Genomic DNA, 18,900 nt, shown 5'->3' with positions numbered 1-18,900 from the left:
GAGACAGGCAAAAAAATAAGAAAAATATCCAGTTTGTCAGAAAGTGTGGTAAGTGCATGGAAAAAAAAAATCTAAATAGAAGAAAGAGATCAGGAAGTGTTGGGAGAGTGTTGAAATTGTAGACAAGGGCCAGAGGACATTGGAGTAAAGTCTTGACGATGAGGGAATGGATTGAGCAATTTTGGGGAGAAGAGCATACCAGGCAGCAAGTGCGAAGGCCCTGAGGTGGAAACTTGCCTGAAGTATTCAAGGTGTAGTGAGAAGCCCAGTGCAGCTGGAGCAGAATGAGAGGAGGAGGAGGGTAGAGGGTAATGAGGGTGGGAAGCGATGGAGGCAGATCGTGCAGGGTCCTCGTGGGCCACAGAGAGGACTTTGGCTTCTGTATGGAGACAGATGGGAACCAATAGGGTAATGAGAATAAAAAAGTAATGTGATCTAATTGACGTGTTAAAAGGACCCTCTTCTGGCTCCTTGTGTTGATAACAGGCTGAGGGAAGGGGGCAGAGCAGAGAGACCTGGAAAGAGGCTGCTTCAACAACCCAGCTAAGAGATGATGATGGCTCAGCTTGGGGTGTGGCAGCGAAGATGGGAGACATGGTGAGACCCTGTATATATGTTAAAGAAAGAACCTATAGAATTTGCAGGTGGACTGGCCATGGGGTGTGTGTGAGAGGGAGGAAGTGTCGAGATTTTTGGCCAGAGCCCCTGGAAGGATGGAGCTGCCATTCAATGATACAGGAAGAGGAAATGATAGGAAGATTCTCAGGAGCTCAGTTTTGGACATCCTGAATGTGAGATGCCTGTGAATTCTTCCTTAAGTGGGCACTTTGAGAGAGCTCCAGGCTGGAGACATCAGCATAGAAGGTACTTAAACCTTTGAGGTTGCATGAGATCACCAAAGGGACTGTTATAGCCAGGGAAGTCAAGAAAAGAAGGGCTTGCATTTTCCTAGGACAACCCCAGCCCCAGTCTCAGCTTTAGCACTCTACTGCATGACCCCATGGAAAGTAAGGGCCTTTCATCTCTGGGTCAGGTCCAGGTCCTCCCCGAGAGCTCTGACACGACACAGCATCTCCAAGTCCTGCAGCTCCTCCCTTCACGAAGCAAAGCATAGTGTCTCTCACTTGGCAGGCTCTGCGTTGGCCCCAGGCACCCACTTGCTTCCCGTTCTGCTGAGATTTCCTCTGCCCGCCAGGCAGCCACCAGGCAGAGAGAAGTCATTAGCCCTGCAAACTATAGAGGCAGTGGCCAGATGCCTCTCTAGAGGCAGGCTGGAGTTTGTCATAGCAATTCAAGAGGACAAGACCTCAATCAGTCCCTAAACCTGTGGAGAGACGGATGGCAAGGTCTTCTCCAGCCACACAGGGAAAATGGCCAAGAAGCTCAGTACAGAAAAAAAACATCACCTGGCCATCTGGCCCTCGCACTGCCCGTCTTCATCTCAGTCAGGGCGGAGGGAGAAAGGAGGATGCCGTCATACCAGAGCGTGCCGAGTGCTGTCCAGGGTGCTGAAATTTATAACCCACTAGGCCTCCAACTACTGCCCCTTACGTTCAGTTTGGGAGCCTCTGAGAACAGAGCCAAGACAAGAATTTTTGGGAGGTGATCCATGGAATTACAAGGGACGAATTACAAGTTGGTAAAGCGTTCACGAATGAATGGGTTTCACTGTGAGCAACTGGGATTCAATCCTGCAGAGAACCCTTTGAGAAGCCGCAGAACACACTTCGGAGTTTTCTACCGAGCAATGGGGAAGCCAAGGTATTTCTACACTGACTCCTTTGCTCATTGGTTAAAGACTGCTCCTGGGGGTGTTAAGCATCTGTCATGTGGTCTGAACAAGCTCCTGCCATGCTGGGGAAGGCCCTCCAACAGCGAGGCACAAAGATGAGTGTTGGAGGTGGAAAGAGGTTAGCTTGCGTGGAAAGTGCCCAACACACAGTTCACCAACTCCCATTTACGAAGCACTCAGAAAGGTCCAGGGGCTCAGTTCACAGTATCTGCCATCTATACTGCTTTCTCTAATCTCTACCACAGCCTGAATAGGTAGACACTACCATTACTCCCCTTTTCCACATGAGAAAAACAAGGTTCAGAGAGATTAACTCACATTCTCAAGTCCATCACTGGCAGAGACCCCTCTGACTCTAAAGTCCAGGTCTCAATCATTGGGCTCTGTAGATCTCCCATTTCTGGAAATCTCTTTTGCCCATTTTCTCTGCCACAGTGGAGCCCAAAACGGTGGAGAAATGGAAGGATCCCCCTGACTTCCCTGGAAAACTTGACTTTAGGGAAATAGTGTAGGACTCAAGAAAATGAATTCTGGATCTAGATCTGCCTGAGTTCAAGCCCTGAATCCAATATTTGTGAGGTGGGTGACCTTGAGTAAGTTATTTAACCACTTTTGAGCCTTCCTTTCTTCATCTATAAAATGGGGATGAAAATAGTACTTAACCCAGAGGGCTGTAAGAATTAGCTGAGTATATATGAGGTCTGACAATTAAATTTGCACACTTGTTGCAACGATGTTGCTAACCTTTTTTTGTTTTTTATCAGAGGGATTATTCATTATGAATTTGTACTAACTAGACAAACAGTTAACCAAGTTTACTATTTGGAAGTGCTGAAAAGGCTGCATGAAAAAGTTAGACGACCTGAACTTTTCACCAACAATTCATGGCTCTTGCATCACGACAATGCACCCGCTCACACGGCACTGTCTGTGAGGGAGTTTTTAGCCAGTAAACAAATAACTGGATTGGAGCAGCCTCCCCACTCATCTGATCTGGTCCCCAATGACTTCTTTCTTTACCCGAAGATAAAGGAAATATTGAGAGGAAGACATTTTGATGACATTCAGGACATCAAGGGTAATACGACGACAGCTCTGATGGCCATTCCAGAAAAACAGTTCCGAAACTGCTTTGAAGGGTGGACTAGGTGATGGCATCAGTGCATAGCTTCCCAAGGGGAGTACTTCGAAGGTGACCGTAGTGATAGTCAGCAATGAGATACGTAGCACTTTTTCTAGGATGAGTTTGCAAACTTAATTGTCCGACCTCGTATGCATGTATGGTAGCCTTGTAAGTTCCAGTTTGACAATGTTGCCACTGGTATTAACAGGCATAATGTTCAAAGGGATACGAGGCTGAATACAGCCCTTTGTCTGAACTTAACTCAGGGTTACCCTAGTTTTAGGGAAGTTTCCTAGTAAGGCAGCTGAGGTCCTGATCCACCCTTTACTAGCCATGGGGCACCCTGCAAGTAGTTTGACCTCTGAGCCTCAGATTCCTCTCTAAAAAAGGCTTGTGAAACTGACAGTGCACACAAAATTGTTAATATAATGCTGGCACTTAGTAAGTGCTCGAGAAATGATGAGAATAACAACCATGGCAGCCAACATTATCATCACCATCACTGTTGTTATGAGATGGAGAAACTAGCTCCTGCTGCTAGGAAGTGAGGCAGTGCATGATGGAACATAGTTCAGCAAATATCCTGACAACCAAACGCTCTGAACAATCAAAAGATCTGTGCTCTCTCAATGATAAAACTCTGCGAAAGACAAAAAGCCTTTGTGCCACAGTAAGGAATCCTTTTGGTGTCAAGGGTGACTGATTCACTGGGGGGGAAATTAATGCAGAGAAACATTAAAATAAAATGCCGATGGTACTTATAGGAGCTGTTAGTTGGTCTCGTGAGTTAGAACGCTGGTTATCTTTTGTTGTGTTTAGAATGCTGTTTATATTTGCAGGCAACTCAGAACAGCTCCACGGCAGGTGAAGGAAGGCAGAGAAGCTGAGCAGTGACTACATGTGTTTGATCAATTAATCAAAACGGGAAGATAGCCTGAGAGGTATGTAACTCTGGTCAAGTTATTTGGACTTCTGTGGACCTCAGTTCAACTATATAAAAGGGGGTATTGGGATTACTCTGAGCCCCCCTTCCTATTTCTCCAGAAAGGGGCCACAGGCTGGGTACATGGGGGACAGAAGAGAAGACAAGCTCTGATGGCATCACCCCAGGGGGGGCATTCATCATGTACACCACTCCCACTGCCCCCCAAACTGGGGTTCTAGGCTCCTTGACATAAACATACTCTCCGATTTTGGAGGATTCCTAATTTGCCAACATCTGAGTGTGACTTTGGGCAAATTACTCAGCTTCTCTGTGTTTTAACTCCCTCATGAGTGAAATAAAGGAGTTGGACCTGCCAGAATTTATTGAGCCCTAAAATTCAACGATGCTATGAAACCAAAGTCAGGGTCCTTCCCTGCTCGTCTCCAAATACGTGGGTCTTTTCCTCGCTTCTGATCCTCAACGAAACTGCCCAAAGCCTGGGGCAGTTCATAGGACTTTCCAAAAAGGAAACTTCATTTTTAGAGTCACAAAATGTCAGAGTTGGCAAGGACCCAGAGCTCATCCGTCTCCTGACTTAGCAGATGTCAGGGTATCTGTCAGACTCCTGAAATGTTTGACTATCGCTACCAATGCAACAGTCCCCAAGTCCTTAAACAGCTTGGTGAATTTCCCAGAACACTGGTTATCAGAAGTGTTACCGTTTCCAGCTTAGCAATCATTTATTTTACTGAGCAGGTATGGGGCGAAGTCGTGAATACAAAAACAACTCTCTTTGCTCCTACCCTAGCCATGTTCACAGTCTCTTTTCTTAACTTGCACAATTGTATTATTTGACCTCTTAGGTGTTTATATATATTTGAGCATTACAGTAAAAGCTCTATTATCTCAGAAAAATAGCCAAGCTTCTGCAATCTTTCTCTTCCACATTTTCAGTTTGAGGATCAGTCCTTCAAATACGACGGAAGTACGCTTTAAAGGAGTTTGATAAAATTACAAAGTTAGAATTTCTCTGAGGCCTTGAACTATACAGAATAAACAAAAAATCCATGGATAAGATCTCTTCCGCCAAACTTCACACAAGAAGAAGGCAAAAACCTTGGTAACCCATGAAAAATAAATGGTGTTTTAATGCTGTGGTTTGCTTAGAAATGTGAGAAGACAATGAATTAATCAGAAAGTGCTCATTAAGCCATCTTTGTCTCAATGTCAAATTAATACACGCAAGTCCCCTCCCCCCAGAACATGGCATTAAGAGTTTACTGCATTTCCCTCTCATTGACATTGAGCAGAAGCTAGGTTTGCAGAGCTTTCAGGCTCCTCTCCCTGTTTCTAGCTTATAGCCCAACAGGAGACTAAACAGCCCTTGGAATTTGAAGTAATGAAACTTGAGCTGTGTGCCTGATTTTGAAGGAGACAGAACCACCAGACAATAAGGAAGAACGGGTGATTACTGGAGAAGTAAGAGCAAGAAAAATAAGGGAAAAGAATGCAGGATAAAGAAAGGAAAGGAGAAGGGGATAAGAAAGGAATAGAAACCAACAATAGTGACTCCTTGTTGTTTTAGGACCAGGACCCCCTGAGAATCTAATGAAAACTGCAGACCAGACACACACGCCCACACACACACACACACACACACACACACACACACACACACGCACAGTTTTTGCATGCACTTTGAGAGGATTCATAGATACAACTATGGGCTTCCATCTTTAGGCTCTAGCTGCCCCAGATGAAGAATTTCTCCTCTAGAGTCTTATCAGACGTCAGGAAACTAGAGGAAAAAAAAAAGACCACTTTGTTGTAATCAAGGACCAGATACAAACATCCAAGTGGCAAAGTGACCCACCAAACTGGTCACTTACTGAGACTTACTACTCAAGGGTAGACAAGCTTCCCTAGGTGTTTCAAGAACCAAGTTATAAAAAACCAGGGGTTTTTAGGGCTCCTTCCTGCCAGCAAGGTCAAGCCAGCTCCTGCCGGCAAAACCTAGCCCCCAGGGAGCATAAACTGGCACACCCACTTTGCAGAGCAATTTGGCAATATCTCGTGAAACTGAGGATGTGTATGGTACACGACTCAGCAATTCCACTCCTGGGGATATGCCCTAGAGAAATCTACTCGCAAGAATAAGGGGACAGTTTGGTTCAAAATAGCCCAAAGCTGGAAACCAACCCCAATGGATAAATACCTGGTAGAACGAATATTCACACCATAGAATACTATGCAGCAATGAAAATGGGTGAACGAGACCTAGTCATGTCAATCAAATGAATCTCATGTTGAGAGCAAGGGGCAGGTTATAGAAGAAAACATTTATAGAGAAACTTAAAGCACGCAAAATAATACCGTGTGTTTATATATATTTCTTATCTATCTATATAATAAAACTATAAGTGCATAAATGGACATGACAAACAAAATTCAGGAAAGTGCGTCTGGATGGGAAAGAGAAAGGAATGGGGCCAGAACAGGGAACAGAGGGACTTACACTGTATGAGAAAGGTTCACTTTGATGGCAGGCTGCTCCATCACCTCCCTGCCCTCACTTCCTACTCTATCCCTCCCTCCCTCTGCTCCAGCCACCCTGGCCTCCACTGTTCATCAAACACAGTCCAGCCTCAGGGCCTTTGCACTTGCTGTTCCCTCTGCCTGGTACTCTCCTCCTTCAGCTCTCCTCACCTCCTTCAGGTTTTCATTCAAATATCATCTTCCCAATGAAGACAGGCTTCCAGCCCTCCTGCCCATAATACATCCCACCCCTTCCCTGATTATTTCTCTGGAGCCCTCAACACCATCTAGCACACTAGCTATTTCATTCATTCATTCATTTTTTGTTTCTTCACCGCTAGAATATGAGTTCCACAAGAGGAGAGACTTTTCTGTTTTCTTCACTGCTGTGTCCCAATGCCTGGTGTATAGAAGGTGCACACTAAATATTCATACACAGGTATTTGTTATATTATCCTCTACTTCTTTTGGAATGTCTGACTTTTTCTATTATGCATTTTTAACAACAACAACAAGTCAGTCCCCATGCTATTTGACAGACGAGTTTCCTAGCGAGCTAAGAGAAAAGTGCCCAACGTGATGATATGTCTCTGGAACCAGCAAAGGTCCCAAGGGAGAGGATAGTGGGCACAGCAACAGAGGTCCTTCAGGGAACACCCAAGCCTGCTAGAGCGAAGCCAGAGCCCTCACAACAGACGGCTCACATCCGGCTGCCTCTACTGAAACAGCCCCATGTGACACAGCTCCTACTGTGAGAACCATCATTGCTGTGAACAACCCATGTGCTTAAAACCTGAACTATGAGATCCCAGCCGACATAATAAGGGTAGTAAGACCCGTAACATCTGCCAAGAGAGACAGGACCTGGAGCAGCAGCAGAGCCTAGAAGAGAAATACGAACCCAGAGAGGATTATGACCCAAAGAGGAGAACCATGAGGAAGGCTTCCCACGAAGCGGGTCTTGGAAGAGAAGACCCAGACTTAGCTCATGGGAGAAGAGTGTATGGGCAGGGGAGGCAGAAGTCAACACAAAATGGTAATATCTGTACTGGGATCTGATAACGGGCTTTGGAGTCCGTAAGAGAGGCTGGCCATGCACCAAACCCATTTCCCTTTTCCCTCCATGCACAGTGCCACACTTCCCAGCTTCCCTTGCAGTAATGTGGGGGCATGTGACTGACTTGTAGCCAAAGGCCTGTCACTGGAATACATGCCAGGTTCCAGCCAGGCTCATACAACCTCCTAAGTATCACCTCCCATGCTTGTTTCTTTTCCATGGTTTGATGCAGACAAACACAGAGTTCTTGGAAGCTCTGGTTCAATAATGAGGAACCATCATGTAGCAAGGGCCGGGGGCCCTCCATCACTGGAGGAGAGAAGCCCGCCAAGGAGGAACAGCTGTTTTGGACTTTCAATGAGTGATAGATATACTTCTGTTGTGTTTAAGTTGTGAACTAGCTTTTGATACTTTGTTATAGCAGCTAGTGTTACCTTATACGGGGTCTTTGATGGAAAGTGTATACACATCCACCTTTCAACTATGGTTCATTGTATATAGATTTGAATACTCTTCAAAGACAGTGACTGCACCTTATCTAGAATGATTTTCTCCACAGTCCTACCACATTCCCTTGTACCCAGAAGTCCTCAACAAACACTTACCAACTTAAAATAAGGGCAAGACGCCCCCAGGCAAAGCAAAAGGGCCATGCAGACACAATAGTTAAAAACGTGACTTCTGGAATCACATAATCTTAGTTTCAAATCCCAGCTCCATCGCTTACTAGCTGGTTGATCTCAGGCAAATTCCTCTCTGAGTTTCCAATTCCTCAGTGGTCACATGGGAATATTAATATTTCCTAATTCATTGGGTTGTTGTGAGGATTAAACGCGAGGATGCACATAAAGCACTTTGGAAGCAGTCTACTCTAATAAGCTCTTATTCTAATTGTAACAAAAAGCATTTGCTGTAATATGCAGCCGAGATTTGGAGGTAGAGGGGAAGAAGGCAGAGAACATGGGGGCTCAGGCTTCCCAAGCCCAGCCTGAGCCACACCAACTGTTACGCTTCCAAAGTCCTTGGAATTCAAGATAGTTCTAAGAGACACAGCACACTCCACATACCCTGTTAGCACCACCACGAAGTCCATCACGTTCCAACCATTTCTCAAGTAAGAGCCTTTGTGGAAGGCAAACCCAAGGGCGATGATTTTGATGCCAGCCTCGAAACAAAAAATTCCAATGAAGTACGGTTCTGTGTCATCCTAGAAGGGAGACAGAGTAAGGTCAACGTCTTTGGCACAATCAGGGAACCAGCCCACCTCCCCTTGCCTCTCCGGACCTTCCAGGACTCACTGCCTCCCTACGAATCTTTCCTGGAGTTCTCTTAACTGAAGGCTTTTGCAAGAGAAACAGATGCATGAAGAAGACACCCTCTTTCTTCCCTTTTGGCCAACTTCACATACTATTTGGCCAAGTAGGATTATTTGGACCGGCGCCACATACAACAGCCACTGGTCACATGTGGCTGTTTAAATTTAAATAAATGCCAATGAATTTGAATGAAATAAAGTGAAAGACTCAGTTCTGCAGTCACATGAGCCACCTTTCCAGTGGCTTCCGTATTGGACAGCACCGATGGAGAATATTTCCGTAATTGCAGAAAACTCTACCAGCAAGCACTGGGTTAGCCTGTTTACTTGTCACACACATCACTCAGGTGCTATGCACCGACCTCTCCCCCTAAATCTGACACTCGTGATGGTTCTCAGCTGGCATGCACCAGCACAGATATTCAGGTTGCTAAGCTACTGGAATAAACACTCCTGCACTGGCTGGCAAACTGCCAGGGCCTCCGCCCCAGCCTCTTGCTGGATCTCCCGCCAGTTCTGGATTTCAGGTGATAGTCTACAGTATTTGAAATTAAACTATAAGCTCCGCTACATCAGAGTCCCTATGTGGACGTTTTCCCAGCTGTTATGACAATGTTTCTCAGGCTTCAATCGTTAGCATTCTGCCTTCATTTTTTTTTTTTTTAATATCATGATAGCTTACCATGGTACTACTCTTTGCTTACTAATCTTTCAATTGACTCTTTTCACTTAGCTTCATCTCAAGCAAAAAGAAAACAAAAAGTCTTGACATCACAGTTCTGCTAGGCTAGTTCTATTTTTTAGAATAACACACTATCACGCATAACTATATTATAATGCATGACTGAAAGTCTTGAGGCCATCCCGAGTGCATGGACTAGGAACGAGTAGATTCTTATACGCCCCCTCTCTACCTTGGAGCTATTACATCTGGTTCTAAAAAAAGTGACAGAGAGGAGAGAAGTCTACTCCACTGCACTGTCAGAATGGCAGAAGGGGACCCAGTAAGCTGGGCAGATCAAGAAGGTTCTTAATACTAATTTCAGCTCTTCAGAGTTTCACCAAATGAGCAACTTTGAATGAGGACTTCAAACGTCCTCCAGAGCTGCCATCCATGTATAGGAAACACAGGGATGGAGAAACAAGCTAAATGGCATCATAAGCAAGCCACCAGACAAAAATCAGAATGTGGGACACGCCTCAGGGCAACTGGCCTGGCTTCTGCAGTTAGTCAATGGTAGGAGAGAATATATTGCTCTGGACTAGACATCTTAAACGACATAAAATCTAGACCATGTTTGGACCTTGCTTCAAACAAACCACTGTGAAATGCCACTTCTGAGACCATCACGGAAACGTGGTTACTGACTGGGTCTTAGACGATCCCAAGGAACCACTGTTAACTGTGTTAGGTGTGAACACGTCACTGTGGTGAGGGAAGCAAACGCCTATATTTTTAGCAGTGCAGACTTAGGTCCACGGCCACGCACTGTCATGTTGCCTGGGATTTGCCTTAAAATACTTTGGCCAAGAAAGACAAATGAGGGAAATAAAAAAGGACAGAAAATATGAATGAGGCAAAAGTCTTGATAATTCTTGAATCTGGATGATGAGTTGATAGGGGGATTCGTTCTCTGCATTTTGGTGTCTGGTCCAACGAGTTCAGAAGACTTTCGGTTTGAATGTGGCGTTTTCATGAACAAGGTGACCACTCTCACCCCTCCCCATCTCGGTTGACATCAGGTGGGGGCGGGGAGCGGTGATGGTGGGGGATGGGCAGTGAGAGCACCTCTCGCCCAGATTATTTGTGTCCATCACATTCAGGCTTCATGGGCAGGGGGCCCACCATCCAGCTCTGGCTCCGAGACCGAGAGCCCCCTGTGCCACATCAGTGTGCCACTACAGCGAAGGACTAACCCCTCAGAGAGACGTCACTCACCAGTCGTTCAGACATGGGGGTTTTGTCGTCATCAGGGAGGTGCTGCTCCAGAGCGAGGACAATGCAGTTTGCTATGATGGTGGCTAAAATCATATATTCAAAGGGAGTATTGCAGAATTAAGGAAAATCTTTCCAGCTCGTTTAGGCTCACAGCAAAATTGAGCGGAAGGTACAGGGATTCCCCACATGCTCCCTGCCCCCCCCCACGCACACCCTCTCCCACTATCAACCCCCATGCCCCCCCGCCAGAGCGGTGCGTTTGTGATCAATCCTACGTTGACACATCACTACTCAAAGTCCACAGTTTAAGTAAAGGTTCACTCTCTTTTTTTCCTAGACTTTTTTTTTTAATTAAAGTTTATTGGGGTGACAATGGTTAGCAAAGTTGCATAGGTTTCAGGTGTGCAATTCTGTCATATATCATTTATATCTCACATTGTGTGCTCACCACCCAGAGTCAGTTCTCCTTCCATCACCACATATTGGATCCCGTTTACCCTCATCTCCCACCCTCCTCCCCCCAAGGGTTCACTCTTGGTGCAGTCCACGGGTTTGAGCAAATGTATAGTGACATGTATCCACCATCATAGTCTCATATGGAGTAATTTCACTGCCCTAAAAAGCCAGCAGATGATTTTTTAATGAAAATGTGGATATTCTTCCTCTATCTCACCTCCAGCATTCATTGGACAAATATGAATTCAGCACTTACTGTGTGCCAGGTCCTATTCTGGGCCCTGGGGACACATCCGAGAATGAAACAGACAAAAACCTCTGCCCTTGGGGAGAAGAAGTGAATAACTGAGATAACTACATTACGCAGTACGTTAGAAGACGGTGAATGCTGTGGAGAGAAAACACAGGACAGGTCGGGGGTTGCAATCTAAAATATGGTGATCAGATCTGACACCAAAAAGCACAAGCAACAAAAGAAAAAAAGTCGATAAATTGGACTTCGTCAAAATGTAACCTTTGTGCATCAAAGGGCATTATCAAGAAAGTCAAAAGACAACTAACAGAATGGGAGAAAATATTTGCAATTCACATGTCTGATAAGGGTCTAGTATCCAGAACATATAAAGAATATTTGCAACTCCACAACAAAAAGACAACTAACCAATTTTTAAAAAATGGGCAAAGGGCTTAAACAGATATTTCTCCAAAGAAGATATTCAAACAGCCAACAAGCACATGAAAAGACGCTCAACGTCATTCGCTGCTAGAGAAATGCAAATTGAAACCACAATGAGGTATCACCTCACACCCACTAGGATGACTAGAATCAAAACACAGAAAACGGTTCAATATTAAGGACGTGAGAAAGTGGCACCATTGTGCTTTGCTGGTGGGAATGTACAATGGTGTAGCCGCTGTGGAAAATAGCGTGGTGGTCCCTGAAAAAGTGAATCATCGCATTACCACATGATCCAGCAATTTCACACCACACACGAATGAAATGGGAAATATATTCAAACAAATCCGTGAACACGCATGTTCACAGCAGCCAAATGGGAGAACCAACCGAAATAACCATCAAGGAATGACGGTTAAACAAAATGTGGTGTAGCCATAACAAGGAATATTATTCAGCCACAAAAACTGAAGCACGAATACATGCCACAGTGTAAGTGAACTTCAAAAACATGCTGAGTGAAAGAAGCCAGACACAAAAGACCACATAGTATATGAATTCCACTGATATGACAGGCAAATCCATAGAGACAAAAAGCAGACTGGTGGTTGCCAGGGGCAAAAGGAGGGGGGTGGCAAGCGACTGCTTAATGTTTTATAACTAGATAGAAGTGATAGCTGCACAGCATTGTGGAGGTACTAAGTGCAACTGAATTAGTCACTTTAAAATGGCTAATACTGTTATGTGAATTTCACCTCAATAAAAAAATAATATGGTGGCCAGGGCAGGCCTCTGAGAAGCCGACCTTTGAAGATCTGAGGGAGGGAAGGAGCAGTCCATGAGGCTCCTTCCAGATGCAGCATTCCATCCCCCTCCTGGCACTCACTCCTCCCTGCATCTTGGGAACTCTCCTCTGGGTTGACAAGGTCACCAGAGCGTCCCACTGAAGGGTCTGCACTTGGGGAGGGTCTGTCCGGATCAGTTCACATTAGGACCTGATCCACAAATCAAGTGGTTTATAAGGATGTCCCCTGTCCCCTGCCAGACTTGCAGAAGCACTCCTGGTCCAATAGCCTCAATAAATGGAGTTAGCAAACTCTGGGAAGGAGGTTAAGGGGTGGAGAAAAGGATGATAGAGGAAGAAAGCCATAGAGTAACGCTTACTTTGGAGCAGGGTTTCCCCACCTCAGTGCTCATGACGTCTCGGGCCAGATCACTCTCTGCACTGCAGGATGCTGACAGCAGCCCTGGGCTCCACCCACCAGATGCCAGTAGCACCCCCTCCTCTCCAATTATGAAAACCAAAACTTATAACAACCAAAAGTGATCTCCAGACATTGCCAAGTGTCTCCTGGGAACACTGAAATCCACTGTTGTGCAGAAGGATCAAATCCAGTGTCGTGGTGAACTTGACCATGTCCAACCACTGCCCTCTCCCAGCGTTCTCCCGTGTAAATCTAATTGGCTTCAGTCTCCTCTTTGGTCCTGGGGTTAGGTTTGGCATTTTGGAAGCTCCACAAAGCCAAGGGATCTTACAGGCTGGAGGAGGAGTTGGAGCGTGTACCCACTTTCTAGGTGGGCAAACAGAGTTTGCAACAGAAAACCTGGGAGTGAAAGTCTACATAAGCCAGGAAAACCAGGCCTTCTTTGTCACCATCTCCAGCCTTTGCCTCCAGCAGAAAGCAGCTGAGTTGTGCTCCATGCACACTCTGAAAAGCAAATCTAAGACTCAGGGCAATTTGGGGAGCCAACAAAAGCCAGCCCTGCCGATGATCATCTCTGATTGGCTTCCTGCCTCCGAGCTGACAGTCATTAGAAGCACAGAGAACAAAGCTGGGCTCTGTTGCGCAAATACTCCATTCTGCCTCACCCTGCAGCCCAGAAAATAAGAGACAATATTTGTACACAGAGAAGCAATGCCAAGCCCTTCCCTGGCCTCCCTTCGCCGAGGCTTCTGAAGCCATGATTTGAATCTGATGAGTTCGCTTCCCCTTCCTGCCTGCTCACTTCTGCATGAAGCTGCCTTCTCATTCCTCTGGCCCCCGTCCTCCAACCCCCAAACAGCCGGGATGTGACTTCCTTTGCATCGGATTCAAGTTGAGCTTCCAGGAAGCATCTCAGAAGGCCGGCAGCAAGAAGCACTTTTATGGGCTGCATTGTCAGGGTTTCAAGTGCCCAGTGTTGCCTGGATGTCAGACCCAGAGTTCTCTGGGTGCGGCGATGAAGCCTTAGTCAGCACCCCAGCAACGGTACAAGCTCTCCTCCCTATTTCTGTGTCTTCGTTCTGCTCAGACACAGCCACACTGGGTATCAGATGTCATGCCTCTGCCAGTGTCCACAGACATGCCCAAAGGGCACCTGCAACAATGGTCTCAGACCCTTGCTACTCAGTGTGTGGTCCAAGCACCAGCAGCATCTGCAACACCCATTGAAATGCAGGGTCTCAGGCCCCGAGCTGACCTGCTGAGTCAGAAGGTGCATTTTAGCAAGAGCTGCAGAGGATCTGTGTGCACTCTGATGTTGGGAGAGTGCTGCTTTAGAGCTACTTCAGGGGCAAGAGGAGCCCAGGTCATTGTGGCTTTGAGTCATCCCCAAAAGAAGTGGGGGCTCCTCTTTCTCCCCCAAGTTCTGACCCCAGGAGGAGAATTCAGCAGTTCTTGTCTTTTGCCACCACTCAGGCAAGGGGGCTGATAGGAAATCCAAGATCTTGATGAAACAAAAGCAATGTTGGAATAAGACAAGCAGAAAAGAAAATTATGACTTAGTGCACGTGAAAGTATCCATAGCCTTCCCATGTCTCCCATTTCGCTCAGAAGAAAAGTCAAGCTGTCCAGACAGCCAGCAAGGCCCCGCATGACCGGCTCCCGTGGCCTCCCTGCCCCCATGGTCTTCACTGTCCCCTTAGTTCAATTAGCGGCAGCCACACTGGGGGTTCCCAGCCTCCTCCAGGTTCCCCAAACACACCGGGAGTGTTCCTGCCCCAGGGCCTTTGAACGTGCTGTTCTTGCTTCAGGATACTTTCCCCAGAGACCTACATGGTTCCCTCTCTCAATTCTTTTAGGTCTTTCCTCAAAGGCCACATCCTCCGTGAGGCCTTAAACCCCCTTTTCCTGCTTCATTTTTTCCCCTTGGTCTTTGTCCCCCACCATCTGCTGTATTTTCCTTCTTTACCTCGTTCACTGTTTGTCTCCCCTACTAGACGGTAAGCTCTATGAAAGCAGGGATTTTTGTCTACTTTGTTCACAACTGTATTCTCAGCACTTAAGAAAGCACGTGTTACTTAGTAGGTGCTCGGTAAACACCTGCGCAAGGAAGGAAAAATGGGTGGGTCCTGCTTTCTGTACCTCCCCCTCTACTCCATCTCATGCCAAGTCTCTGTGGGCCTGTTAAGGACACAATCAGCTCCTTGAAATAAACAATGATGTGGCTGGTGCACAGACACAAAGACCGGGTATTGAGTTCTTGGCATGGGAAGCGATGCCTTGCCCCAGGCAAAAGTCAAACGTAGTCCAGGCGGGGGGAGGGGAGGCTCTCTCAGCCCAACCCCAAGTTGTGCCTCGTCCTCCCAATTTAGAAATCCTGGGTTCTAACTCACAGCTGCAGTGAGCAATGCCTCTGCTAGCTGAGCTGAGTCTTCCTGCTCCCGGATTGGTTGGGAAGAAAGCACCTGTGTCAGCGGGATCCAGAATAATCAGCCAGCCAAAGAGGCCAAGGGGAGGAAGGCGGGTGGGGGAAGAGATGAAAGGAGAGAAGCATCCCTGATGGGAGGAAAAGCTGGCTCCTGAAATGGCTCGTGGAAGGCAGGGTAGCAAACAGCCCTGCAGGCAAGTGCAGATTACAAAGCTCCCCCTGCAATTACACTGATCAGGACCACAGAGGCCCTGGAGAGGGTCTGTGTGTGACACTGGAAAGACCAAGGGATTCTTCCCGGGGAGGAAGTGCTGCATCCTCTAACAAGAGCTGCTCTTGGGATCCAGAACATCAAGGAAAATCAGTTTGCAAAGTGGGCATGGCTGATGGTTCGAGCCCCTTAGCAAGACCTTGCAGAATATACAACTCATCCTTCTCTTGCTGGTGCCCTCCCATCCCCATCTCATTTCCAACCTCCTGTAGTTGCAGTGAAAATCAAATCAGGTTTGTTAACTCACGAAGATCTTGTCTCTACTATGGGGCTGCCTGATGGGTGTTTTCTGAGGAAATAGATACTTCAGTGAATCAACCAAGCAGTTGAGCTTTTGGGGAGAAACCAAACCTTCTTTTCATGTCAGTTCCACGCTCATCACAATCACCAGGAAAAGAGTGAGAGGTACCAGGGCCCTGGATGTATGGGTGTAGAATGTATTCCTTGCTCCGCTAAACAGAAGCCATAATTTAACTGGGCAATATGATCAACGATTAGGGGGCCATTAACAGGCACAACAGCCATAATTACAGCTGCAGTTTTATGGAGAGCTTCCTTGGGCAGATACCGTGCTAAGCACTTTACACTCATTGTTTCAGTTCATTCCTTGCAACAATTTTACAAGGTGGGTTCCGTTGGAAGCCTCATTTTACAGATAAGGAAATCAAGGCTCAGAGAGGTTACACAAATTGCTCAAGGTTACAAGGAGGCACTGGGAGAGCAAGGACTCCCCCCAAGATCTGTATTTTTAAGCTGGTGGTCCCCACAGACCACTCAGCAGCTTACCCTTATTAAAAGGTGGATGGTTTTGTCTTTATTTAAAAATTGAAATTGGGGTACACCAGGGTTTTCACCATATGGATGAGACCGAGTGGACTAGACCTCACCTGAGTCCCAACCAACTGCCACAATTTAATGTAGCAATGATCAACCATCGCATGCTAGTCCACGCCCTCATAAGCCCACCCCAAATATGTCATATTAATAAATATTTCAACTTCCAATAATCCAAAGGGCCTGTAGTTCTCAGATCCGGGCTTCAAACTCTCCAACACACAGTACCAACCAAAAATCAAGCCTAGAAAAGAGTTCTCCACCAACCAACCCAACAGCTTGAGACTTCGGCAGTGACAACACGGTAACAAGGGCAGCTCTGGCGCTGCCTGGGCTGCTTTCAGCACCACGGCCAGAGATAAGAGGCGTAAGTTTACTTTCACATCCATACCCCAGGCAAGCCTGGGGCAGGGCAAGCAAACCCAGCTTGGGTCAACTATTAACACTCTCTGAGATATTTGCGAAGACCTACACTTCACATTAAAAAAAAAAAAGAAAAAAAAAAGAAAAAAAAAGATTCATTATGTCAGCAGGAAAATCAAATGAAAGCTAAAAACCTGACACCAGAGAGATTTAATGTGTCATTTGTTTAATGTTATCCGAGGATTTTCAACACTTTGGTTCTGAAAAGAGAAGTCTACCCAGGGCCGCTAGATCATGCTGCTGCTCAGAAAACTGGAAATATCTGTATCAGAAATTGCAGAGCAAAATAGAAAGGGTTTGGGGGGTCAGACACGATTTTGACCTTGGGCAAAACTTTCCTTCTCTGAACTTCAGGTCCCTCATATATAAAATGTGAAAAGTAGCACCTACCTCGCAGGACTGTGTGAGAATGGAATGAGTGGATAAACACGATACACTTAGAATAGAACCCGGCATATAGTACATACTCAATAAATATCAGTGTTTTGTTATTATTTACTCTGGTTCCTGTGATGGTTAGAAAACTTAGTAAGCTTAGGAAAGCATGAGGTGGGGTTCATCTCATTATGACCATGCAATCAATGATTATTTTATTGTTTTCATTACAACTGCTGCTACTATTAATAACTTTCCTATTTCTTTTTTACCACGTTAGTCTCGGTCCCTTCTCTTCACTGGAGGGCACCAATACCCCTTCTCACCATGGCTGACTAGGGCTTCTCTTAAATCTGAAATAATTCCAAGAGCAGAATGCAGTGAACATATGTGGTCCACTCTCTGAGTATCAAGCTCAAAATAAATGTTGCAAAAATCTCCATCGGATATTTCACATAAATGGGATCATGCAAAAGGTGACCTTTTGTCTCCTGCTTCTTTCACTCAACATAATGTGTTTGAGTTTCATCCACATTGTAATGTGTATCATTACTTCATTTCTTTTCATGGCTGAAGGAGATGCCATTTTATGAATGGACCGCGATTTGTTTAACTGCACCCACTGATGGACTTTTGGGCTGTTTAAAGCTCTTGGCGATCTAGAATAGACACACCCATAGAGACAGAACACAGTTTGGTGTTTGCAGGAGCTGGAGGAAGGCGGGAAATCGGGAGCAACTGCTAATGGGGCCCGGGCTTCCTTTTGGGGTGACAGAAGTGTTTTGGAACTGGACAGAGGTGGCAGTTACACAACATTGTGAATGCACTAAATGCCACTGAATTGTTCACTTTACAATGGTTAAATTATGTGAATCTCACCTAATTTTTAAAAAAATTCCTGTTGGTTTTGCTTCTCTTCTTTCCTCTTAATTCTCATCAGAGTTCCCATCATATGACTTTACTCAGTGACTTTTCTGGCTGACTCTTTCTTCTGGGCCCCAACTATGAAGAGAAACATCACCCAGACAACCCTTCAGATCCTTTTTAAAAACAGCAAATGGTTTAAGTTATAAAAAGAATATGGTCTGATTGTATTGTTTTCCATTTTTATAATTTATAATGTATCATTTAAAAAGTGAAAAGTCCTCACCACATTGCTCTTTCCAGAGATAACCACTACTCACAGTTTGGTGTTTATCATACAGATTTTTCCCAAAACACATTCTTTGCATTGGCTGCTCTCTCTTCCTGGGTTACTCTTCCCCAGATTTCAGCAAGGCTCATTCCCTTGTCTCGTTCAGGTTGTACTAAAACATTATCTTCCATGGCTACCAGATCTCAAATGTCACCCCTGCCAATAGCTCCATCCTGTGTGGTTGTTTTTAGCAGCTTCTCACATCAAATAAACTACGCATTTTATTTATTTATCTTATTGATGATCTCCCTCGCTGGAATGCCAGCCCCATGAAAGCAAGGATTCGCCTGATTTGTTCTCAGCTGTGTCTCCAGCAACTACAACAATGCCTAACACATAGTAGGTGCTCAATAA

General features: G+C 45.7%; 1 protein-coding gene across 13 annotated transcripts in view; it reads right to left on the bottom strand.

Moving 5' to 3' along the window:
- The window catches only part of CACNA1A (calcium voltage-gated channel subunit alpha1 A), a 285,808-nt gene that overhangs the window by 159,824 nt on the left and 107,084 nt on the right, over positions 1-18,900 (bottom strand). For 12 of the 13 annotated variants that reach the window (XM_033133775.1, XM_033133773.1, XM_033133764.1 and 9 more), the window contains 2 exons: positions 10,687-10,792; positions 8,500-8,639 (listed from right to left, as the gene is read on the bottom strand). In XM_033133775.1, the coding sequence (XP_032989666.1) occupies positions 8,500-8,639; positions 10,687-10,792 (246 nt within the window). The remainder of the gene's footprint in view (positions 1-8,499; positions 8,640-10,686; positions 10,793-18,900) is intronic. The other variant, XM_033133776.1, reaches the window with a different exon arrangement.

The sequence above is a fragment of the Rhinolophus ferrumequinum genome, chromosome 18, assembly GCF_004115265.2.
Source record: "Rhinolophus ferrumequinum isolate MPI-CBG mRhiFer1 chromosome 18, mRhiFer1_v1.p, whole genome shotgun sequence".
NCBI classification, from domain to species: domain Eukaryota; kingdom Metazoa; phylum Chordata; class Mammalia; order Chiroptera; family Rhinolophidae; genus Rhinolophus; species Rhinolophus ferrumequinum.
The sequence above is the reverse complement of the archived record's forward strand: the minus strand, read 5'-3'. Positions and strand labels throughout refer to the sequence as shown.